At 42.0% G+C, this 21,870-nt stretch overlaps 1 protein-coding gene across 1 annotated transcript in view; it reads right to left on the bottom strand.

Annotated features, from left to right (window-relative positions):
• The window catches only part of DNAH11 (dynein axonemal heavy chain 11), a 406,504-nt gene extending 384,678 nt beyond the window's left edge, over window positions 1–21,826 (bottom strand). Inside the window, exons 1-3 of the mRNA XM_032287021.1 lie at window positions 21,269–21,826; window positions 20,583–20,726; window positions 255–453 (exon numbers count right to left, since the gene is read on the bottom strand). Of these exons, the coding sequence (XP_032142912.1) occupies window positions 255–453; window positions 20,583–20,726; window positions 21,269–21,625 (700 nt within the window). The 5' untranslated portion in view covers window positions 21,626–21,826. The remainder of the gene's footprint in view (window positions 1–254; window positions 454–20,582; window positions 20,727–21,268) is intronic.
• Window positions 21,827–21,870: the final 44 nt, after the last annotated feature.

Genomic DNA, 21,870 nt, shown 5'->3' on the forward strand with positions numbered 1-21,870 from the left:
ATGTAGTTGTAATTCTCTATTTGCTAATGGGTTTGCTAGAGGTGTGATATTAAATGAGTAGGCTGACATCCCATTTTATTTTATTATTTCATTTGCAGAGACAAGATCTCACTATGTTGACCAGGCTAGTCTTGAGCTCCTGGGCTCAAGCAACCCTCCCACTTCGGCCTCCAAAGTGCTGGGATTACAGGCGTGTGCCACCATGCTGGCCTGGCTCTCCATTTTAATATCCTATATATACTGTATTGCTACGCACTTGTTCTCTGAATAATTCTGATCCACGTTGATCTTTCCTGCAACAGTGGGAATTGGTAGAAGAGTTCTTCTAGACATTTTGCCCCTAAAAATATGCATCTTATTTTTCATGATTTCTATGTGATATTCCATATCTTGTGAAGTAAAACAGGACCAGGACTTATGATTGTTCTTATTAGAAAGAATCGGCACCAAAATCTAGAGAAAGAGAAACATTGTTAAAAGCAGTTAATTTACAGACAATGCATTCCTTCAAAGATTTTCTTGTCATAGAAAATTGGCAACAAAACCACCCAATTTCATAAATATCATCCAATGATACCAAATATACAGAGAGGACAAAGTCAGTGACCCATTTAGACTTAATCAATTAGACATAAATTCTGTCAAAGTGGAATTAGCATATTGGTTGTTCATTCATTTATCCATTCATCAAACATTTGTGGAGGGTCCCAATAACTCAAACACTGCATGAAATAAGCAGCCACGCCAAGCAAGTAAACTGTCCTTATAATGCAAACTAAGCATGCTGGCAGGCACATTAACAAAAACAACCTTTCTGAATCATATGGAAGCTAGAAGTAAATTAATCTTCTCAAGACCTGTATGACATCCCAGCAGATTAAAGTTTGGATAGTCAGAAAGATGTTTATTCAGCCACATGGGCCAGAGGGACCATATTCAGAAATCCTGCTACCATTAAATGGGAAACGTCAATGAAACTACGTGAAAACTCGGAAAAAGTATTTTTTTGTAATCCCAGAGCCTGGTATGTATTACATGATTAACAAGAGAAAGCCGCATTAACGAAGCTGGTCTCTTGCCTTCCCTTCGAGTATCCATTTTAAACATTTTTTCATTTTTCTGATATATACAATCTGTCCAGTTTATAAACATTTTACTATAAAACTTGAATTAACCAAATGCTCAGAAAGTGTTTATTCTACCCTTGTAGAGTTTAGTTTGATGATACAATCTTCTAGTTAACTAAAAACAAGCTGAAAATTCACTTTCATTTTTGAATGGTGTTGAAACAAATGTCTCCAAATGTTATTATCTTTTCCTACTTAGCACCCATTACACATCAAGCTGGTAATAGATTAGTACAAAATAGTCCCTGCCCTCAGTGAGCTCAGTAGTGAGGTCCTGGAATTATGACCCTCAAGGTAAGAACTGCCATGATTAGAGGTATGTCCAGGATGCATATGAAAACATGGGAGAAATACTTGCCTCTGGGAGAGAACGGTATTGAGAAAGACTTGCTAGGAAAGCCGTTACTTGGTTTGAATCTTTAAGATGAAAGAATAGGGTAAGGCAGGTGTTATGGTGTGAATATGTACCCTCCAAAAATTCACATATTTAAATCCTAACCCCCAAAATGATGATATTAGGAGGTGGAGTGTTTGGAAGCTGATTAGTCATCAGGGCCAAGTCCACATGAATAGGATTAGTGTCCTTATAAATAAGCCCAGTGGAGCTTGTTCGCCCCTTCTACCATGAGAAGACATAGTAAGAAGGGGTGGTCTACAAACCATGAAGCAGCCCTCAGGTACCTGAATTTACTACTGCCTTGATCTTGGACTTCCAGCTCCAGAACTGTGAGACATGAATGTCCAGTGTTAATATGCCACCAAGTCTGTGGTATTTTGTTGTAGCAACCTGAACAGAGTAAGGACAGCAGGCATTCCAGAAATCAGAACACCAATAACATCATGGGGGTTCAAGGAGTATGGTGCTTGTAGGAAACCGCCAGTTTGACCATCTGGAAATAGAGCCAGCATCTCTAAGAGAAATAGCAACACTCAGGCTGTGAGGAAAGCAAAGGTAGTTTGTGAAGAACTTCACAAACAGGCTGAAGAGTTTAGGTTTACACAAATTAACATAGGAATAGAAAAACCAAATACTGTATGATCTCACTTTTTTTTTTTTTTTTTTTTTTTTTTTTTTTTTTTTTGGAGAAAGAGTCTTGCCCTGTCATTGACACTGAAGTGCAGTGGCAAGATCTCGGGTCATTGCCACCCCCATGTCTCCTGGGTTCAAGTGATTCTCCTGCCTCAGCCTCGCAAGTACCTAGGATTATAAGCATGTGCCATCATGCCCAGTAATTTTTGTATTTTAGTAGAGATGAGATTTTGCAATGTTGGCCAGGCTTGCCTTGAACTCCTGGCCTCATTGTCCTGCCCACACTGACCTCCCAAAGTGGTAGGACTATAGGTGTGAGTAACTGCACCCAGCCATACATATTCTCACTTATATTAATAACTGGGAGCTAAACACTGAGTACCATGGATACAAAGAAAAGAACCACACAGACGCTGTGGCCTTCTTGAGGGTGGAGGGTGGGAGGAGGGTGAGGACTGAAGAACTACCTATGGGATACTATGCTGATTACCTGGTTAACAAATTATCTGTACACCAAACTTCCATGACACACATTTATCCATGTAACAAACCTGCACATGTACCCCTTGAATCTAAAATAAAAATTGGAAAGGAAAAAAAAGTATAGAATTGTTGGACTGAACATGTATTACCTATTGGGAAACTGTTTTCTGGATTAAATCCCTGATATCAAAAGCTTTTTCTAAAAGTCAGGCTCAAAGAAAATTAAAGTTATTCAACATTTCTATTATACTGGGTACTGTTTCAGACTTTACTTTCTATTGTGAGAAAATATTTTAAAGGGTCCATTTTCAAAGCATGATAAATCAAAGTACTGGCAGCCAGCCTGCAGATGTGATAAACTGCATGGCTCATGCACCTAGAAAGTCACAAAAACCAAACAGAATGTAGAGGACGGGTCAGCCCCTAAAATGGAGGAAAGTTTCATTACTGGGAAATGGAAACTTAAGCAGAGAAAGGGACTAGGGTATAAGCTTATAAGTGGGATAATGAAACTTAGGCAACTTCTGGGAGAACTGGAACCCCAGAGTACTCAACTAATAAGGAACTGGAGGAGGGACTTGCATGCTAAGAGATAAATGACCTCCTATAACTGCCCTGGGTGTGCTTGCCTACCAGACACCCAATCTTGCAAGACCACCATTCAAAGTCTTGCTTCCACTGTTCTTCACGTCCTTTCTTTGGGCTTGGACAGGTAAATGTGTTTCTCAGAAACGTGTGGGCTTGTCCAGGATCTCTGTGCCTGTGTGGAGTGGGAATCCAGCTGACAGTAGAAACATGCCCCACCTGATTTTGGTGGCCTGCTCTGTCTGGGTGTCCTGGCCCCCTGCAGAGGCCATAGACAAACACAAGACTGTTACTCAGGAGGCAGCGGAGGCGACACAGGGAGAAAAGCAGGCACCACAGCAACCAGGCAACCTCATGCACAAACTAAGGGAGGAAAATTGGACTCTTAAGTACTGCCTTGGTGGCTGGGCATTTTCAGAGGGCAAGTGTGTATAAATGAGACGTATCCTAGATATGAAGCAAATGCAGAGTCCCAATCCCAATCCACGGTTCAATTCTACCATGAGGAAAATGTACAGAGACAGGCAGGCAAAGCAATTCTCAGGGTGTACAAGGAAACTCCAGTGGGAGGTGGGAGGTGGTTGAGTACACAGGGAGAAGCTTGGACACAAAGACTGATCGAAAATGGCAAACAGAAATTCTAGGCCTATGGGCCAAAAAAAGAGGGAGCCAAAGAGACTCCCTCTGACATTCCCTCTGACAGTCCTTTGGGGAGAATGTTGCAGGTTTGGAGGGACAACCGTCGAACCAGGGAGAAGAGAAGAGCGAAGAGCAAAAGATGACAAAGTACTGCTGTTTATCTGGCCCAAAGACCCAATTCCTAAGCCTTTGGTCTTTTGGGCTAAATTTAGTTCAGATAAAAGTTGGGTGTGCCAAGCTTTAATTCTCTATTTGAACAATGAAACCCCAATATCACAAGAAGAGACGGGTTATGCTGTCCGCTGGATCAAGGCATTAGTCTCCATGTTTCCCTTCAAAAAAGAAGAAAAAAAGCCTCATAAAAAGCCCTCACCTAGTGAAAAGCCCTGGGACCTTCATCGTGCCTGCCCTTCCATACATCTCACAAAATAGGGGACAGAAAGATCAAGGGGCAGCAGGAAGGTTACAGGAAGAAAGACCTGGAGACCACAGTGGAGTCGAACAAACTGCTCCTTTAAATCCTTATCCAAATTTGAGAAAAGAATTAGAACACTGTAAGAGGGATATTAAGAACTTTCTTATCCCTTCCACACAGCAGGCATCTGGCATATTCCCTCTTAGGGAAGTTCCCACAGAGAGAGACTGGCTTTGTAAATGCTCCTCTTACAAGTACTAAAGTGAGGAATTTCAAGAAGGAAATGAAACCACTCCTAAAAAATCACCTGGGTTGATTTTCCAGCAAGATGGCTGAATAGGAACAGCTCCAGTGTGCAGCTCCCAGCTGGAATGACACACAAGGTGGGTTATCTCTGCATTTCCAACTAAGGTGCCTGGTTCATCTCATTGGAACTGGTTAGATAGTGGGTGTAGCCCAAGGAGAGTGAGCCAAAGCAGGGTGGGGCATTGTCTCACCCAGGAAGTGCAAGGGGTGGGAGAACTTCCTCCCTTAGCCAAGGGAAGCCACTAGGGATTTTTCCAGGCACTGTGGCACTCTGGCTCTGATATACAGCACTTTTTCCACAGTCTTCACAACCCACAGATCAGGAGATTCCCTCCAGCGCCAACAATACCTGCACCCTGGGTTTCCAGCACAAAACTGGGTGGCCATTTGGGTAGATACCAAACTAGCCGCAGCAGTTTTCTTTCTTTTTTTTTTCCATAACCCAGTGGTGCCTGGAACACCAGTGAGACAGAACCACTTATTCCCCTGAAAAAGGGGGCTGAAGTCAGGGAGCCAAGTGATCTGGTTTGGCAGGTCCCATTCCCACAAAGAGCAGCAAGCTAAGATCCACTGGCTTGAAATTCTCACAGCCAGCACAGAAGTCTGAGCACAACCTGGGACATTTCAGCGCAGTGTGGGGAGGGGCGTCCACCATTGCTGAGGCTCAGGTAGGCAGTTTTAACCCTGTCTGCGTAAACAAAGTCTCCAGGAAGTTCACACAGATGGACAGAGCCCACAGCAGCTCAACAAGGTCATTGCAGACAGGCTGCGTCAATAGACTTGCTGGGCAGCGTATCTCTGAAAAAAGGTAGCAGCCTGTCAGGGACTTATAAATAAAGCCCCCACCTTCCTGGGACAGAGCACCTGGGAAAAGGGGCAGTTGTGGGTACAGCTTCAGCAGATTTAAACATCCCTGCCTGGCAGCTCTGCAGGGAGCAACAGATCTCCTAGCACAGAGCTCAAGCTCTGATTAGGGACAGAATGCCTCTTCAAGGGGCTCCCTGACCCCCATGTAGCATGACTGGGAAACATCTCCCAGCAGGGGCTGACAGACACCTCATGCAGGAGAGCTCTGGCTGGCAGCTAGCAGGTACCTTTCTGGGACAAAAAGAGAAAGGAACAGGCATCAATCTTTGCTGTTGTAGAGCCCCCGCTGATGATTCCCAAGCAAGCAGCGTCTGGGGCAGACCTCCAGCAAACTCCAGCAGACCTGCAACAGAGGGACCTGACTGTTAGAAGGAAACTAACAAGCAGAACGGAATAGTTTCAACATCAACAGAAAGTACATCCACTCAGAGACCCCATCCATTGGTCACCAACATCAAAGACCAAAGGTAAATAAATCCATGAAGATGGGAAGAAACCAGCGCAAAAAGGCTGAAAACTCCAAAAACCAGAACAACTCTTCTCCAAGTGATCACAACTCCTCACCAGCAAGAGAAAAAAACTGGATGGAGAATAAGTTTGACAAATTGACAGAAACAGGCTTCAGAAGGTGGATAATAACAAACTTCTTTGAGCTAAAGGAGCATGTTCACCCAATGCAAGGAAGCTAAGAACCTTGGAAAAAGGTTAGACGAAATGCTAACTAGAATAATCAGCATAGAGAAGAACATAAATGACTTGATAGAGCTGAAAAACACAGCATGAAAACTTTGTGAAGCATACACAAGTTTCAACAGCCAAATCAACCAAGCAGAAGAAAAGATATAAGAGACTGAAGATTAACTCAATGAAAGAAAGTGAAAAGGCAAGATTAGAGGAAAAAGAGTGAAAACAAATGAACAAAGCCTCCAAGAAATATGGGATTATGTGAAAAGACCTAATCTATGTTTGATCAGTGTACTGAAAGTGACAGGGAGAATAAATCCAAGTTGGAAAACACTATTCAGGATAGTATCCAGGAGAATGCCCCCAACCTAGCAAGGCAGGCCAATATTCAAATTCAGGAAATACAGAGAACACTACAAAGATATTCCTCGAGAAGAGCAACCCCAAGACACATAATCGTCAGATTCAGCAGGGTTGAAATGAAGAAAAAAATGCTACGGGCAGTCAGAGAGAAAGATCGGGCTACCCATAAAGAGAAGCCCATCAGACTCACAGTGGATCTCTCAGCAGAAACCTTATAAGCCTGAAGAGAGTGGGGGTCAATATTCAACATCCTTAAAGAGAGAGTTTTCAACACAGAATTTCATATCCAGTCAAACTAAGCTTCATAAGGAAAGGATAAATAAAATCCTTTAAAGACAAGCAAATGTGGAGAGATTTTGTCACCACCAGGCCTGCCTTACAAGAGAAGCACTAAACATGGAAAGGAACAACCACTAACAGACACCACAAAAACATACCAAATTGTAAAGACCATCAACACTGTGAAGAAACTGCATCAACTAACGGGCAAAACAACCAGCTAGCATCAAAATGGCAGGATCCAATTCACACATAACAATATTAACCTTAAAGGTAAATGGACTAAATGTCCCAATCAAAAGACACAGACTGGCAAACTGGATAAAGAGTCAAGACCCATCGATGTGCTATATTTGGGAGACCCATCTCATGTGCAAAGACACAAAATAAAGGGGGGAAGGACAATTTACCAAGCAAATGGAGAGTGAAAAAAAAAAAAAGCAGGGGTCCCAATCCTAGTCTGATAAAACATACTTTAAACCAACAAAGATCAAAAGAGACAAAGAAGGGCATTATATAACGGTAAAGGGATCAATGCAACAAGAGCTAATTATCCAAAATATATATGTTCCCAATAAAGAAGCACCCAGATACATAAAGCAAGTTCTTAATGACCTACAAAGAGACTTAGAATCCCACACAATAATAGTGGGAGACTTTAACTGTCAATATTATACAGATCAATGAGACAGAAAATTAACAAGGATATTCAGGACTTGAACACAGATCTGGAACAAGCAGACCTACAGACATCTACAGAACTCTCCACCACAAATCCACAGAATATACATTTTTCTCAGCATCATGGGACACATTTAAAGCAGTGTGCTGAGGGAAATGTATAACACTAAATGCCCACCAGAGAAATGAGGAAATATCTAAAATTGACACCCTAACATCATGATTAAAAGAACTAGAGTAGGAAGATAAAACAAATTCAAAAGCTAGCAGAAGACAAAAAGTAACCAAGATCAGAGCAAAATTGAAGGAGATAGAGGCACGAAAAACCCTTCAAAAAAATCAATAAATCCAGGAGCTGGTTTTTTGAAAGATCAACAAAATAGGCCACTAGCCAGACTAATGAAGAAATGAGAGAAGAATCAAATAGATATAAAAAAAATGATAAAGGGGTATCACCACCAATCCCACAGAAATACAAACTATCATCAGAGAATACTATAAACATCTCTATGCAAATAAACCAGTAAAACTAGAAGAAACAGTTAAATTCCTGGACATTTATACCCTCCTAAGACTAAACTAGAGTGAAGTCAAATTCCCAAATAGATCAATAACTAATTCTGAAATTAAGGTAGGAATTAATAGCCTACCAACCAAAAAAAGTCCAGGACCAGATGGGTTCACAGCCAAATTCAACCAGAGATGCAAAAAGGAGCTGGTACCATTACTTCTGAAACTATTCCAAACAATAGAAAAAGAGGGACTCCTCCCTAACTCATTTTATGAAACCAACATCATCCTGATACCAAAACCTGGCACAGACCCAACTAAAAAAGCAATTTCAGGCCATTATCTATGATGATCATTGATGCAAAAATCCTCAATAAAATACTGGCAAACTGAATCCAACAGCACATGAAAAAGCTTATCCATCATGATCAAGTCAGCTTCATCCCTGGAATGCAAGGCTGGTTCAACATACGCAAATCTATAAATGCAATTCATCACATAAACAGAACCAAAGACAAAAACGACATGATTATCTCAATAGATGCAGAGAAGGCCTTCAACAAAATTCAACTGCATTTTATGCTAAAAACTCTTAATAAACTAGGTACTGATGGAATGTATCTCAAAATAATAAGAGCTATTTATGACAAACCCACAGCCAATATCATACTGAATGAGCAAAAACTGGAAGCATTCCCTTTGAAAACTGGCACAAGACAAGGATGCCCTCTCTCACCACTCCTATTCAATATAGGATTGGAAGTTGTGGCCAGGGCAATCAGGCAAGAAAAAGAAATAAAGGGTATTCAATTAGGAAAAGAGGAAGTCAAATTGTCTCTATTAGCAGACAACATGATTGTATATTTAGAAAACCCCATCGTCTCAGCCCAAAATCTCCTTAAGCTGATACACAACTTCAGCAAAGTCAGCATACAAAATCAATGTGCAAAAATCACAAGCATTCCTATATGCCAATAACAGACAAAAAGAGAGCCAAATCATGAGTGAACTCCCATTTACAATTGCTACAAAGAGAATAAAATTCCTAGAAATGCAACTAACAAACGATGTGAAGGACCTCTTCAAGGAGAATTACAAACTACTGCTCAAGGAAATAAGAGAGGCCACAAACAGAAAGAAAAACATTCTATGCTTATGGTTAGGAAGACGCAATATTGTGAAAATGGATCTACTTCCCAAAGTAATTTATAGATCCAATGCTATCCCCATCAAGCTACCATTGACTTTCTTCACAGAACTGGAAAACCTACCTTAAATTTCATATGGAACCAAAAAAGAGGCTGCATAGCCAAGACAATCCTAAAGAAAAAGCAAAACAAACAAACAAAAAAAACGAAAGCTGGAGGCATCACACTGACTTCACACTATACTGCAAGGCTACAGTAATCAAACAACATGGTACTGGTACCAAAACAGAGATATAGGCCAATGGATCAGAACAGAGACCTCAGAAATAACACTACACATCTACAACTATCTGATCTTTGACGAACTTGACAAAAGCAATGGGGAAAGAATTCCCTACTTAATAAATAGTGTTGGGAAAACTGGCTAGCCATACGCAGAAAGCTCAAACTGGACCCCTTCCTTATACCTTATACAAAAATTAACTCCAGATGGATTAAAGATTTAAACATAAGACCTAACACCATAAAAACCCTAGAAGAAAACCTAGGCAACACCATTCAGGACATAGTCATAGGCAAAGGCTTCATTACTAAAACACCAAAAGCAATGGCAACAAAAGCCAAAATAGACAAATGGAATCTAATTAAACTAAGGAGCTTCTGCACAGCAAAAGAAACTATCATTAAACTGGCAAGCGAAACAATGGGAAAAAATTTTTGCAATATACCCATCTGACAAAGGGCTAATATCTAGAATCTACAAGGAACTTAAATTTACAAGAAAAAAAACCCCACCAAAAAGTGGGCAAAAGATACGAACACTTTTCAAAAGAAGACATTTGTGTGGCCAAAAAAACATATGAAAAAAAATCTCATCATCACACAAAGAAATGCAAATCAAAACCATATTAAGATACCATCTCAAGCCAGTTAGAATGGTGATCATTAAAAAATCAGGAGACAACAGATGCTGGAGAGGATGTGGAGAAATAGGAATGCTTTTACACTGTTGGAGTGTAAATTAGTTCAACCATTGTGGAAGACAGTGTGGCAATTCCTCAAGGATCTAGAAACAGAAATAGCATTTGACCCAGCAGTCCCATTACTGGGTATATACCCAAAAGATTATATATTATTCTGTTATAAAGACACATACACACATATGCTCACTGCGGCACTGTTCACAATAGCAAAGACTTGGAACCAACCCAAATGCCCATCCATGATAGACTGGATAAAGAAAATGTGGCACATATACACCATGAAATACTATTCAGCCATAAAAAAGGATGAGTTCATGTTTTTTGCAGGGACATGGATCAAGCTGGAAACCATCATTCTATGCAAACTGACATAAGGACAGAAAAAGCAAAGACTGCATGTTCTCACTCATAAGTGGGAGTTGAACAATGAGAACACATGGACACAGAGAGGGGAACATCACACACCAGGGCCTGTCAGGGGGTAGAGGGCTAAAGAAGGCATAGCATGGGCTAGGGGGACAAGAGACAGATAGCATTAGGAAAAAAACCTAATGTAGATGACAGGGTGATGGATGCAGCAAACCACCATGGCACATGTAAACCTATGTAACAAACCTGCACATTCTGCACATGAACCCCCAGAACTTGAAGTATAATAATAATAAATCTCCTGGGTTTAGCAAACCAGCTGAACCAATTCCTAGAACCCAGCTTTTACACCTGGGCTGAAATAATGTCTATCATAAATATCCTCTTCACAGGGAAAGAAAGGGAAATTATTAGGAGAGCAGCCATAACCATCTGGGAGAGTTAACACCCTCCCAGGCAAGAAGTCCTGCCAGCCAAACAAAAATTTCCAAATGTAGATAGCAAATGAGATAATAATGATCAAAAAGGCCAGGCGTGTGTCTCATGCCTATAATTCCAGCACTTTGGGAGCCAGAGGCAGGTGGTTCACCAGAGGTCAGGGGTTTTAGACCAGCCTAGCCCACATGGCAAAACCTCATCTCTACTAAAAATACAAAAGCTAGCTGGGCATGGTGGCATGCATTTGTAATCCCAGCTACTCAGGAGGCTAAGGCAGGAGAATTGCTTGAACCTGGGAGGCAGAGGTTGCAGTAAGCTGAGATTGTATCACTGCACTCCAGCCTGGACAACAGAGTGAGACTCAGTCTCCCCACCTCCCACCCCCCACAAAAAAAATTCCAGAGAATAGACCCAAATGCAGAACCTTAGGGAACTAATAATAAAAGGGATCAAAAAGCCCACTACTAGGACACAAAATGTCTAAAAGGCATTCAAGATTCAACAAAAACAAAAAGAGGAAACGTCCTCTGCATTCCTGCAGAGGCTCAGAGATCAGATAAGAAAGTACTCCAGATTAGATCCAGAGGACCCAGTAGGGCAAGGCCTGTTGAAGCTTAACTTTATAAGAAGGAGCTGGCCTGACATTACAGAAAAATTACAAAGGATTAATGGATGAAATCAAAGACCAGTTGAGAAAATACTAAGGGAGGCTCAGAATGTGTTTGTGAGAGAGAGGAAGAGAAGCATAAACAAAAAATCATGGCTGCCACTGTGGAAGAGGTAGTCAAAAAAAAAGGTAAGATCAAGATCCTCCTCAAAGGAGACAAGATATATTTCAACACAAAGAAGAAGGGAAATACAAGGAAAGCTCCTAAGACTATGAGTGGATGTTACAAGTATGGGAAGTCAGGGCATTTTAAGAAAGAATCTCCTAAATAGAAAACAGAAGAAAGGGTGATACCCCTCATGACCATTGATGAAGACTAGGGAGTTCCGGGGTTCCTTCTGAGTACGTCCCACCAGGAACCCTTAATAAATTTGAAGGTGGGACCCAAGGGAGAAGAAGTGACATTTTTGATTGATACTGGCATGGCTTGCTCCTTCCTAATTCACCAACCAAGAGGTACAGAACTCTCCAAGGAAAAATCAACTGTATCAGGAGTAAAAGGGGAGGGATTTCAATGTCCGATATTCAAGAAAATGTTCATTAGATTGAGACAAAACAAATTGGTCACTTTTATATGTTCCTAAAGCAGAAACTAACATCCTAGGTCAAAACCAGATTGTAAGATTGGTTTTAGGATTAGGAGGGAAGAAAGGACAAATAAAAGTAATAATGGGCCTCCTAACAGAGGAGGAAGAAAAAAATTAATCACCTTGTGAGGGTTAGGAAAGGCAATAGGGGACAGTTAAAAATCACACCCTTGTAAATTAAAATGAACCAAGAGAAGTAGTTGGCAAATACATATACTCCCATTTTTACTGAAGTGAGAAAAGGTCTCCAACCAGTAATAAAGAGATTAATGAAAGATGAACTATTAAAACCCTGCATGTCACCTGTACAATACTCATAGTTCTCCCAGTCAAAGAGCCTAATGGGTTGTACAGAATGGTACAAGGTCTACAGGCTATAAATCAAATTGTCCAGACCTACTACTCTGTGGTGCCCAACCCCTATACTCTCCTCAGCAAGATACCCTATGAACATAAGTGGTGCAGTGCGGTGGATCTAAAAGATGTAGTCTGGGCGTGTCCCTTAGACTTTCAGGAGTATGGACCTCTTTGCCTTTAAACAGGAAAATCCTGTAACTGGGAGAAAACAACAGTACTGCTGGACTGTGCTACCACAAGGTTTCACAAAGCCCCACATGCATTTGGTCAAGCCTTAGAAAAAGTTCTGGAGAAATTCCAACCTCCCAGGGGAACCTGGTTGCTACAACACATAGATAATCTTTTAACTTCTGGGGAGAGGAGGGCCAAAGTATCAGAAACCACCATAAACTTGCTTAATTTCCTAGGAGAAAGAGGAACATGCATCTCAAAGAACAAGCTGCAGTTTGTAGAAAAAGAAGTTAAATATTTAGGACACCTACTTAGTGAAGGGAAGCAAAAAATAAACCAGAAAGACTATCAGGAATAGTGGGTCTGCCTTTGCCTAAGAAAAAGAGAAAACTCAGAAAATTTCTAGGTTTAACCGTAGGTAATAAATTAACTTATATGCTCAAAAAACAAAGATTCTGTCTCAAGTTACTAGAAGAGAAACCCAATCTTTTGCCACAGTCCCAAAGGAAATTCAGGCAGTAAAAAAAGCTAAAGCAGGCCCTCATTACATCCCTGGTCCGGGCCTTCCCATCTTTAGGGAAACCATTCCATCTGTTTGTAGCATTAGACCAGGGTGTGGCCCTTGGGGTGCTCACTGAAACCTGGGGAGGGAAGAGGGAACCTGCTGCTTTTGTCTCCAAGCTTCTGGATCCTGTCTCTCAGGGGTGGCCTGAATGTGTGCAAGCAGTGCTGCCACAGCGCTGCTGCTACAGGAGAGTGGAAAGCTAACCTTTGGTGGGACCCTGATAGTAAGCACCCCACACCAGGTCAGGAATATATTAAATCAAAAAGCTGGGAGATAATTAATGGATTCTCAGATTCTAAAATATGAAGACATATTAGTTCAAAAAAAAAAAAAAAAAGATTTGCTCATAACAACAAGTATTTGCCTAAATCCAGCCAGTTTCCTATGGAAAGGAGAGGAAAACAGAGAGACATCAGACCAGAACTGCTTAAATATCATAGAATACGTAACCAAAGTTAGACCAGGCCTTAGGCAAGCTGCACTACATAATGGGATAAGCTGTTTGTGGATGGGTCGTCCCGAGTAACAGATGGCAAGAGACATAATGACCATGCTGTCACTGATGGAAATAAACACTCCTTGTGTGAGCAAGGTAGATTACCTAGCAGCTGGTCAGCCCAAACCTGTGAATTATATGGTCTTAATCAGGCCCTAAAGCTCCTTAAAGCTCAAGAAGGCACTACATATACTGATTCTAAGTATGCCTATGGGGTGGTTCACACTTTTGGAAAACTCTGCACAGAGCAAGGTCTAATAAATAGCACGAGAAAAGAACTGGTACATGGGGAATTAGTCAAATAGGTTTTAGAAAGCCTCCTGCTTCCAGCAGAGGTAGCCGTAGTTCATGTAAATGGTCCTCAGAAAGGGAACACTACAGAAGCTACAGGAAACAAACCTGCAGATAAAGCTGCTGATCAAGCCTCTCTGGAGGAAGAAATCAGAAGACTATTTAGCCTGCTCCCAGACATCCATAAGGTAGTATTAAGGCCCCAGTTTACCAGAGTGAAGGAATTAGACAGGATAGAGGTCACTCAGACTGAAGGTGGCAAATGGGTACTTCCTGATGTAAGAGAAATAAGTAAACCACTAATGAGAAAACTAATATCTATATTACATAAGGGGAATCACTGGGGACTCCAGGCTTTGTATGATGCAATACTTAGGAATTATGGGTGCATAGGGATGTATAGCATCACTAAACAAGTATATGGAAGTTGTGTAGCCTATGAAAATATAAACAAGAAGGTGATTAGAAAACAGGCCATGGGAGTAAGACCTCCCAGACTAAGAGCATTTGAGAGCATTCAAGCAGATTTCACAGAAATGCCCAAAGTAGAAAGACTAAAGAATTAACTGGTAATCATAAATGACCTTTCCCCTTCCAACAGCCACCACTGAGAATGTGGTCAAAATAATACTAAAACAGATTGTGCCTAGATTTGGCCTCGTAGAAAATATAAATTCAGATAATGGGAGCCACTTTACCTCAAGAATGATAAGGGGAATTATGGAAGGTTTACAAATTAAATGGCATTATCACATCCCTTGGCATCCCCCTTCCTCCAGAAGGGTAGAAAGAATGAATCAAACTCTCCAAAAGGGTATCACTAAACTACTTTTTAAAAACTACATGCCTTGGACCAAATGTCTCCCAGTAGCACTCCTTAGGATTAGGACAGGCCCAAAAAAACACTTCAGCTTGTCCTCCTACGAGTTATTATATGAGCTCCCGTATTTGGGCTCAGCTAGAGATCTTCCTACTATGGAAGCCAAGGATCAATTCTTAAGAAATTATATACTGGCTATATACTCCACCCTGTCATCCCTTAGGTTACAAGGACTTCTGACTCAAACTCCACCTCTTGAGTTTCCGCTCACCACTTCCAGCCTGGCAATGGTGCTCATTAAGACTTAGAAAGAAGAGAAGCTCCACCTAAGCTGGAAAGGTCCCTATCAAGTGCTCCTAACCACTGAGCTGGCCCCACAAACAGCTAAACTGGGGTAAACTCACTATACTCAAGTCAAGAGACTGATTTAAAAAAAAAAAAAAAACTGAAAGGGAGAAAAAAAGACCATTGGAAAGTACACAGGTCACCTAAGGAACCCTTAAAGTTAACACTGAGAAAAATCTAAAAACAAAGCATGGGCTGCTCCCATTTTTGCAAGTTAATATGTCTGGGATGGGCTACTATAAAGAACAGAAGGTCAAAATGGAAACCAGCAGGGGACTCTTCCCTACCCAATCAGGTTGCTAATCAATGGAACCCAGACAGTAGTACCCCAAACTATAAAATTTAATGCCTGCTAGGTTTTACCTTGTGGGAATGTGGAAAATCAAAAACACCTCTCAGGTGGATAAATATCTTTGCCCTGAACCAAATACAGGTTAGGATAGAGCATCACCCTGCACCAGCAGGGATAATGTAGGGTGGACTACCCAATTTCAGGGTTTGACAGTAAACATGGGGTGGGCAATTCCAACCTGGAGACTCTGAAAGAATAAAGTACATCTGTCCAAGGGCTCCCCGCCAAGTAACTGCCAGAATTTACAATGCAATCCTGTACGCATCACCATTGACAATCCAGCTGTTCTAAACCAAAAACCCAAAGTAGCATCTCAGTTATATGGGTTGGGGCAAACATCACCAGGAAAAATCCACTGGGGCAATTTGTTCTCCAACTAATAGAAAAAGTAAACCCCGCATTTGCCTGGCTATACTCCAAAACCCTAATAAACACTTTAGTTCACCATATGACACTAAAGGGTAAAAATAACTAAGGTAAAGGATTTAAGGCAAACCTTAGAAAGTGAGACAGGGTACAGGAATATGAATGCCTGGGTCAAATGGGTCAAATTTTTGGTACAAGCCCTCAACAAGAGTAACTGCTATGCATGTGCTGTGGAACAACTTCAGGTACAGGTGGTTCTGTTTCCTCTAGGATGGAATACCAATCCTAAAGGAATGCTTTGCATGTTAGCTCTATACCAGGATAAGGATGCATGGGGAAATGAGGCTTATGAAAGTCTGTCATTGACTGGTAACACTGGCTCACACCTTTAATCCCAGAACTTTGGGAGGCTGAGGTGGGTGAATTACCTGAGGTCAGAAGGTCGAGACCAGCCTGGCCAACATTGTGAAACCCCATCTCTACTAAAAATGCAAAAAATTAGCCACGAGTGCTGGTGCATGCCTGTAATTCCAACTACTCGGGAGGCTGAGGCAGGAAAATTGCTTGAACTAAAAGGCAGAGGTTGCAGTGATCTGAGCTTGTGCCATTGTACCTCAGCCTGGGCAACAAGATCAAAACTACATCTTGGGAGCGGGTGGGGGTGTGAATCTGTCCTTGCTTTTTCCCTGCACTGCAGAGGTTGGATCCTAGAGCAATTCCTTCGTTCTCCACAGGGAATATGAAACCACTCCTCTTGCCTCTCTAAGCAGGGGGCAAAGTTCATAAGCTCCTGGGAGAACTCTCAACTTGTACCCACATCCTAAACATCAGGGGTGAGTCAGGCAATGGCAATTACTCAGCTTTCCATATACCCCAGGCAAATATCTGGTGGTATTGTGGGAAAAGGAACCTTTACAACCTGTTACCATCCAACTGGATCAGGACTTGTGCTTTAGTCCAATTGCCTTCACTCTGGTATTTCATAAAATACCCGAAAATACACTTCATTACCAAAACTGGAGATATTTAATAAATTCTTTTAATCCCAATATATGTGTTAACTCAATAGGAGCCCCTAGTGGGGTGCCTAATAGATTTAAGGCCCAAAATCAAATAGCTGCTGGGGTTAAGTTAGCACTTTTCTGGTGGTCAATTATAATAAAAATATGAATTAAATTAACTACATCTATCATATTCAACAAAATTCCTCAATTATACTCAGGACACCCTCAAAGGGGTAGCTAGCCAGTTAAATGCCACCAGCCAAATAGCCTTAGAAAACAGGCTTGCGAGGCCGGGCGCGGTGGCTCACACTTGTAATCCCAGCACTTTGGGAGGCCGAGGCGGGTGGATCACGAGGTCAAGAGATCGAGACCATCCTGGTCAACATGGTGAAACCCCGTCTCTACTAATAAAAAACTACAAAAAATTAGCTGGGCATGGTGGTGCATGCCTGTAATCCCAGCTACTCAGGAGGTTGAGGCAGGAGAATTGCCTGAACCCAGGAGGCGGAGGTTGCGGTGAGCCGAGATCGCGCCATTGCACTCCAGCCTGGGTAACAAGAGCGAAACTCCGTCTCAAAAAAAAAAAAAAAAAAACAGGCTTGCACTAGAGTTACGTTGGGTGGGAAATGTTATACCTTCATTCCCAAGAATACTGCCCCAGATAGGACCATCAGAAAAGCTTTACAAGAACAACCCTAGCCAGTAAACTAGCAAAAAAAGCTGAAATTAATGACCCATTAATAGGTTGGCTAGAAGGTTGGTTTAAATAATGAAAAGGCATGGTAACTCCAATCCTTACATCTCTCATAATTGTGGCAGGAGTCTTATCAGCAGTGGGATGTTGTATTATCCCCGTGTAAGGTGACGAGCATAAAGATGAATTAAAACTGCTATTAATAAACAAATACACATGACTTACTAGCAAAATAACCTGCTACTATTAGAAACCAAATTAAATTCACTCTCCTATAAGGAAAAAAAGTAAACAACTTTCCCAGAGTGATTCAAGAACCCAAAGAGTTTAGATAAAAATAAAACCAAAGACAGTAAATAGCAAAGAGGAGGGAATTTGTGAGAAAACATTTTAAATGGCCCATTTTCAAGGCATGATAACTCTAAGTACTGGCAGCCAGCCGGCAGATATGAAAAACTTCACCGCTCATGCACCTAGAAAGTCATGATAAGCAAACAGAATGTAGAGGAGGGGTCAGCTAGTAAAAGAGAAGAAAGTTTTGTTATTGGGAAATTGAAACTTAAGCGAGGAAGAGGACCAGGGTACAACCTTATAAGGGGCATAATGAAACTTAGGCAAGGTCCAGGAAGATTGTAACCCACAGTACTCAACTGATCAGGAACTGGGGGAGGGGTTTGCGTGCTAGGAGATAAATTATCTGCTGTAACTGCCCTGGGTGTGCCTGCCTAACAAACACCTGATCTTGTAAGACCACCGTTAAAAGTCTTGGTCTGCTGTTCTGCGTGTCTCTGAGTCCATTCTTTGGGTTTGGAAGGGTAAATGTGTTTCTTACATTATTCCATGACAAAGCCAACTTCTTTTAAAAGTTAATATTTGTGTTATGAGCTGTAGATAAAACACTGTGAAATTCTGAGACACATGCTGTGGAAAGCAATTAGTAACACAAACAGCTAAAGTATCTCTAGAAATATTATTTAAAACAGACCTGGGATATGCTTATTATCAAATATGTATAAAATAAGTCAATTTGAGGTTCTGTCTTATTTTAGTTGTAAATTTGTCTAGTTTTTGCATTTGTAAGAAAAATAACAAACTTTGTGAATCAAAGGCTCATCAAGGACATATACAACTATAGATAAAAAAGCAAATGTGCTTTTCCTGTGGATCTCTTTACTTACCTTGTTTCTTTTTTGTAAACTGTAGAGTTTCTCTTTACCATGGTTCTTAAACCAGTCAATACAATTATTGAAAAAATACTTTCAAAACACAGGAGCCTGGGCCCCTCCAGACTTTTTAAATTGGAATTTGGAAGGATGGGGCCCAGACATTGACTGAAAAGAGCCAAATGAAATTTCCTCTATGTCTTGGCAAGCATTCATAATTGTTTTTTATTGAAATGAGGGCCAACATGATACATAACCACATGACATTTTAAATACTTTTGCTAAGTATAATTATGTAATACAATCTGGTTACAAAAAGTCATGTATGGAAACATCATGATGCTGAGGGGCAGGCATACCTTTTTCAGAATAGCATGCAGATCTTGGTACTAGGATAAACAAAGAGTAAAGAAATTTGGCAAAGGCTTGTATCTTCTGTTGCCAGACACAGATAGTAGAGCAAGAATTTCATAGTGTAGACCTGTCCCTCCAAGTTCCAGCTGATAGCTGTCTAGATTCACATAATGATTAAAGTCATCAGATACAATTAAAATCTGAGCACCTGCTTCAAACCAAAAACTGTTCGTGGTACTGAAGTTAAAAGACTCTTCCTAGCACCTCCCTGAAATCAGCTAAAGCCAACTAAATTCAACAGGAGAGGACGGAAACCACACAGGGTACGCAAGTTAGGGGTGAGAGACTTCGGTTAGTCCAGAAAGAAAATACCTCTCTTCAAAAAGACACAAGAAGAGACTCAGAAAGTAGAAGAGGTGTGATCATGAGAGACTGCTAAATAATTAGTAATAAATATGTCAGCAATTTTTCCTACCTTAAATATCGGCCTTGGCAGGACGACACTGATTACAGAGGTCTGATTCAGAAATTGGTCTGGTAGATATCTAATCCAGCGGTTCCCAAAGCTCACTGTACATTAGAACCACCTGGGGATCTTAAACAACTGCTGCCACCTGGCTCCCATTCAGGACGTTCTAAATTAATTGGTATGAGGTGTGACCCGGGCATTGGCGTGTTAAAAGTTCCCCCAGGTGATTCTAACGTTCAGCAAACTTTGAGAACCGCTGCTGTAGTTCCACGGAACCTGGTTACTTGGCAGTTGTTCTTCAAAGTGGTCCACAAACAAAGAGCATCATTATCAGGTTAAAAATGCAGAACCTCAGGCTCCACTCCAGACTGAATGAACCAGACTGTCTTGCACAAAATCCCCAGGCAGTTCTTATTCACATTAAAGTGTCAGTAACATTGGTTGTAGAGTATTTCTCCAAGAAGGGAAAAAGAAATTTGAAGAGCTATTTCTAACACTTTCATCACCTTTTCCCATTACCTGCCATGAGTGAAGCTTAGTCTTTAACTGTTAGTTTCTAACAAGCATAAAAAAGAACTGATAATACCCATTTTCAAAGTGTAAATTTGTTTCTACTCTGAATGTAAAGTTTAAAATCTACTGCTAAGGTTCAAGAGCCCATTCAAGTTGCTTCTTATTTGCTTCTAAGTATCTTGGAAGGAAGAAAGGGAGAGAATGAGCCCTGCAATTAGCACCTGTTGAATATTAACATCCCTAAGCACCAGCTCCTTTCAGGAACAGTCTAGATGTCATGACTCCATCCACCTGGCTAGAGACTGCTGGCTTCTACAAGCTTTTTTTTTTTTTTAAACCCTATCCCCTTTCCTTCCCCTCTAGCTCTTTTTTTTTTTTTTTAAATTATCAGAGTTGTCCTAAATAATTCCAAGTATCATGGAGATATCTGAAAGCTTTAAAAATTAAAGACAGACCAGTACCTCGTCAAGGAAAGCAGATACATGTCCAAGAGGCATCGCAGGTAACTCTCCAAATAAAACCATTCGAGAAAAGTCATTTACTCCAATGCTTTCAGTAATCTTCTTAGAAATAAAAACAAGTTTATGGTTTGCATCTCTTGGAATCTGAAACAAGAGCAGATTAGTTCAAGTTCACTTTAGTTTTCCTGTTACCAAGTAGGATTTACTTATCAACCTATAGCTGGATTGCTCGCAGAAGAAACAAAACCTGGCGTCTTGCCTGCCCTATAAACAAGGTCCTCCTACATGGCAAGTTATATGCGCTCTGCCAAACACCACATTTTTTTTTAAAGGATGTGACTCTAGAGAGATCCAAGAGCAACTGAAACCAAGTTTTTTTGGCAGGGAAAGCCCACCTTGCGTCTAACACCCAAGCAGCTGAAGAAAGCGCTGGTTTTCTTGCATTATCCTAGTCGAACAGGCTCAACGGGGGATTCTCGCTCAGATACAAAAAAGCTCTGACCTTCCAGAAAACTAACCAGCAATGACCGAACTGCAGAGTGGGTGCACGTGGGGCGATGTCCTGCGGGCCTCAGGATGGGAACTTCAAGCCAAGTTTGAAATGCCCGAGTGAGCGCCCCGCTGGTTATCCGTTTTGCTGACCGGGCGGGGTGCGGGGGCAGGTCCCCTTGTCCGTCGTCTCTTACCTCCCGGGAAGCCAGAAGGCGCCCCGCGGCGGCGACGCTAAACACAAGGCAAGCTGGGCTGGTGCTTTCCAGAAACTCCCCAAGAACCTGCCGGTTGTCCTCGCTCTCCAAATACTGGCTCCATTTCTCCTCAGTGAACCCCAGTATCATCTCCAGGCGGCCGCCGAGGAAGCGCACCCGAGCGTCTTGGGCGAAACTCTGCGCTCTCCGGGCCGCCGCCTCCTCCTCGTTCTCCTCCTCTTCCTCCTCCTCAAGCTCCACAGCGCCCACTGCCTCCAGGGCGGCCTCCGAGGTTAGGCGAAGGGTCGGGGCTTCCCGAAAGTCTCGCGCCTCCCTGCCTGCCACCGGAGCTGCCATCGGGCAACCGTCCGAGGGGACGCGGGGCCGACTGGGTCCTCACCCGAGGCTCTGGGTCAGCCCGGAGTGAGTGAGGGCACCTGCGGAGGCGCCCAGCCTCCTCCGCGACCGCCGCAGGCGTAGACCCTCGTCTCCCACCTGCTGCTACTTAGCAGCAGCGGCTCCTGCGCACAGAGGTAGCCTGCCGGGCCGAGGCGATGGCCTGGGTCAAGCAGCGCGTCCCGTTTCCCAGGGGACGGTGTCCC

The sequence above is a fragment of the Sapajus apella genome, unplaced genomic scaffold (genome assembly GCF_009761245.1).
Source record: "Sapajus apella isolate SASKATOON/1434 unplaced genomic scaffold, GSC_monkey_1.0 scaffold19, whole genome shotgun sequence".
Taxonomy (NCBI): Eukaryota; Metazoa; Chordata; class Mammalia; order Primates; family Cebidae; genus Sapajus; species Sapajus apella.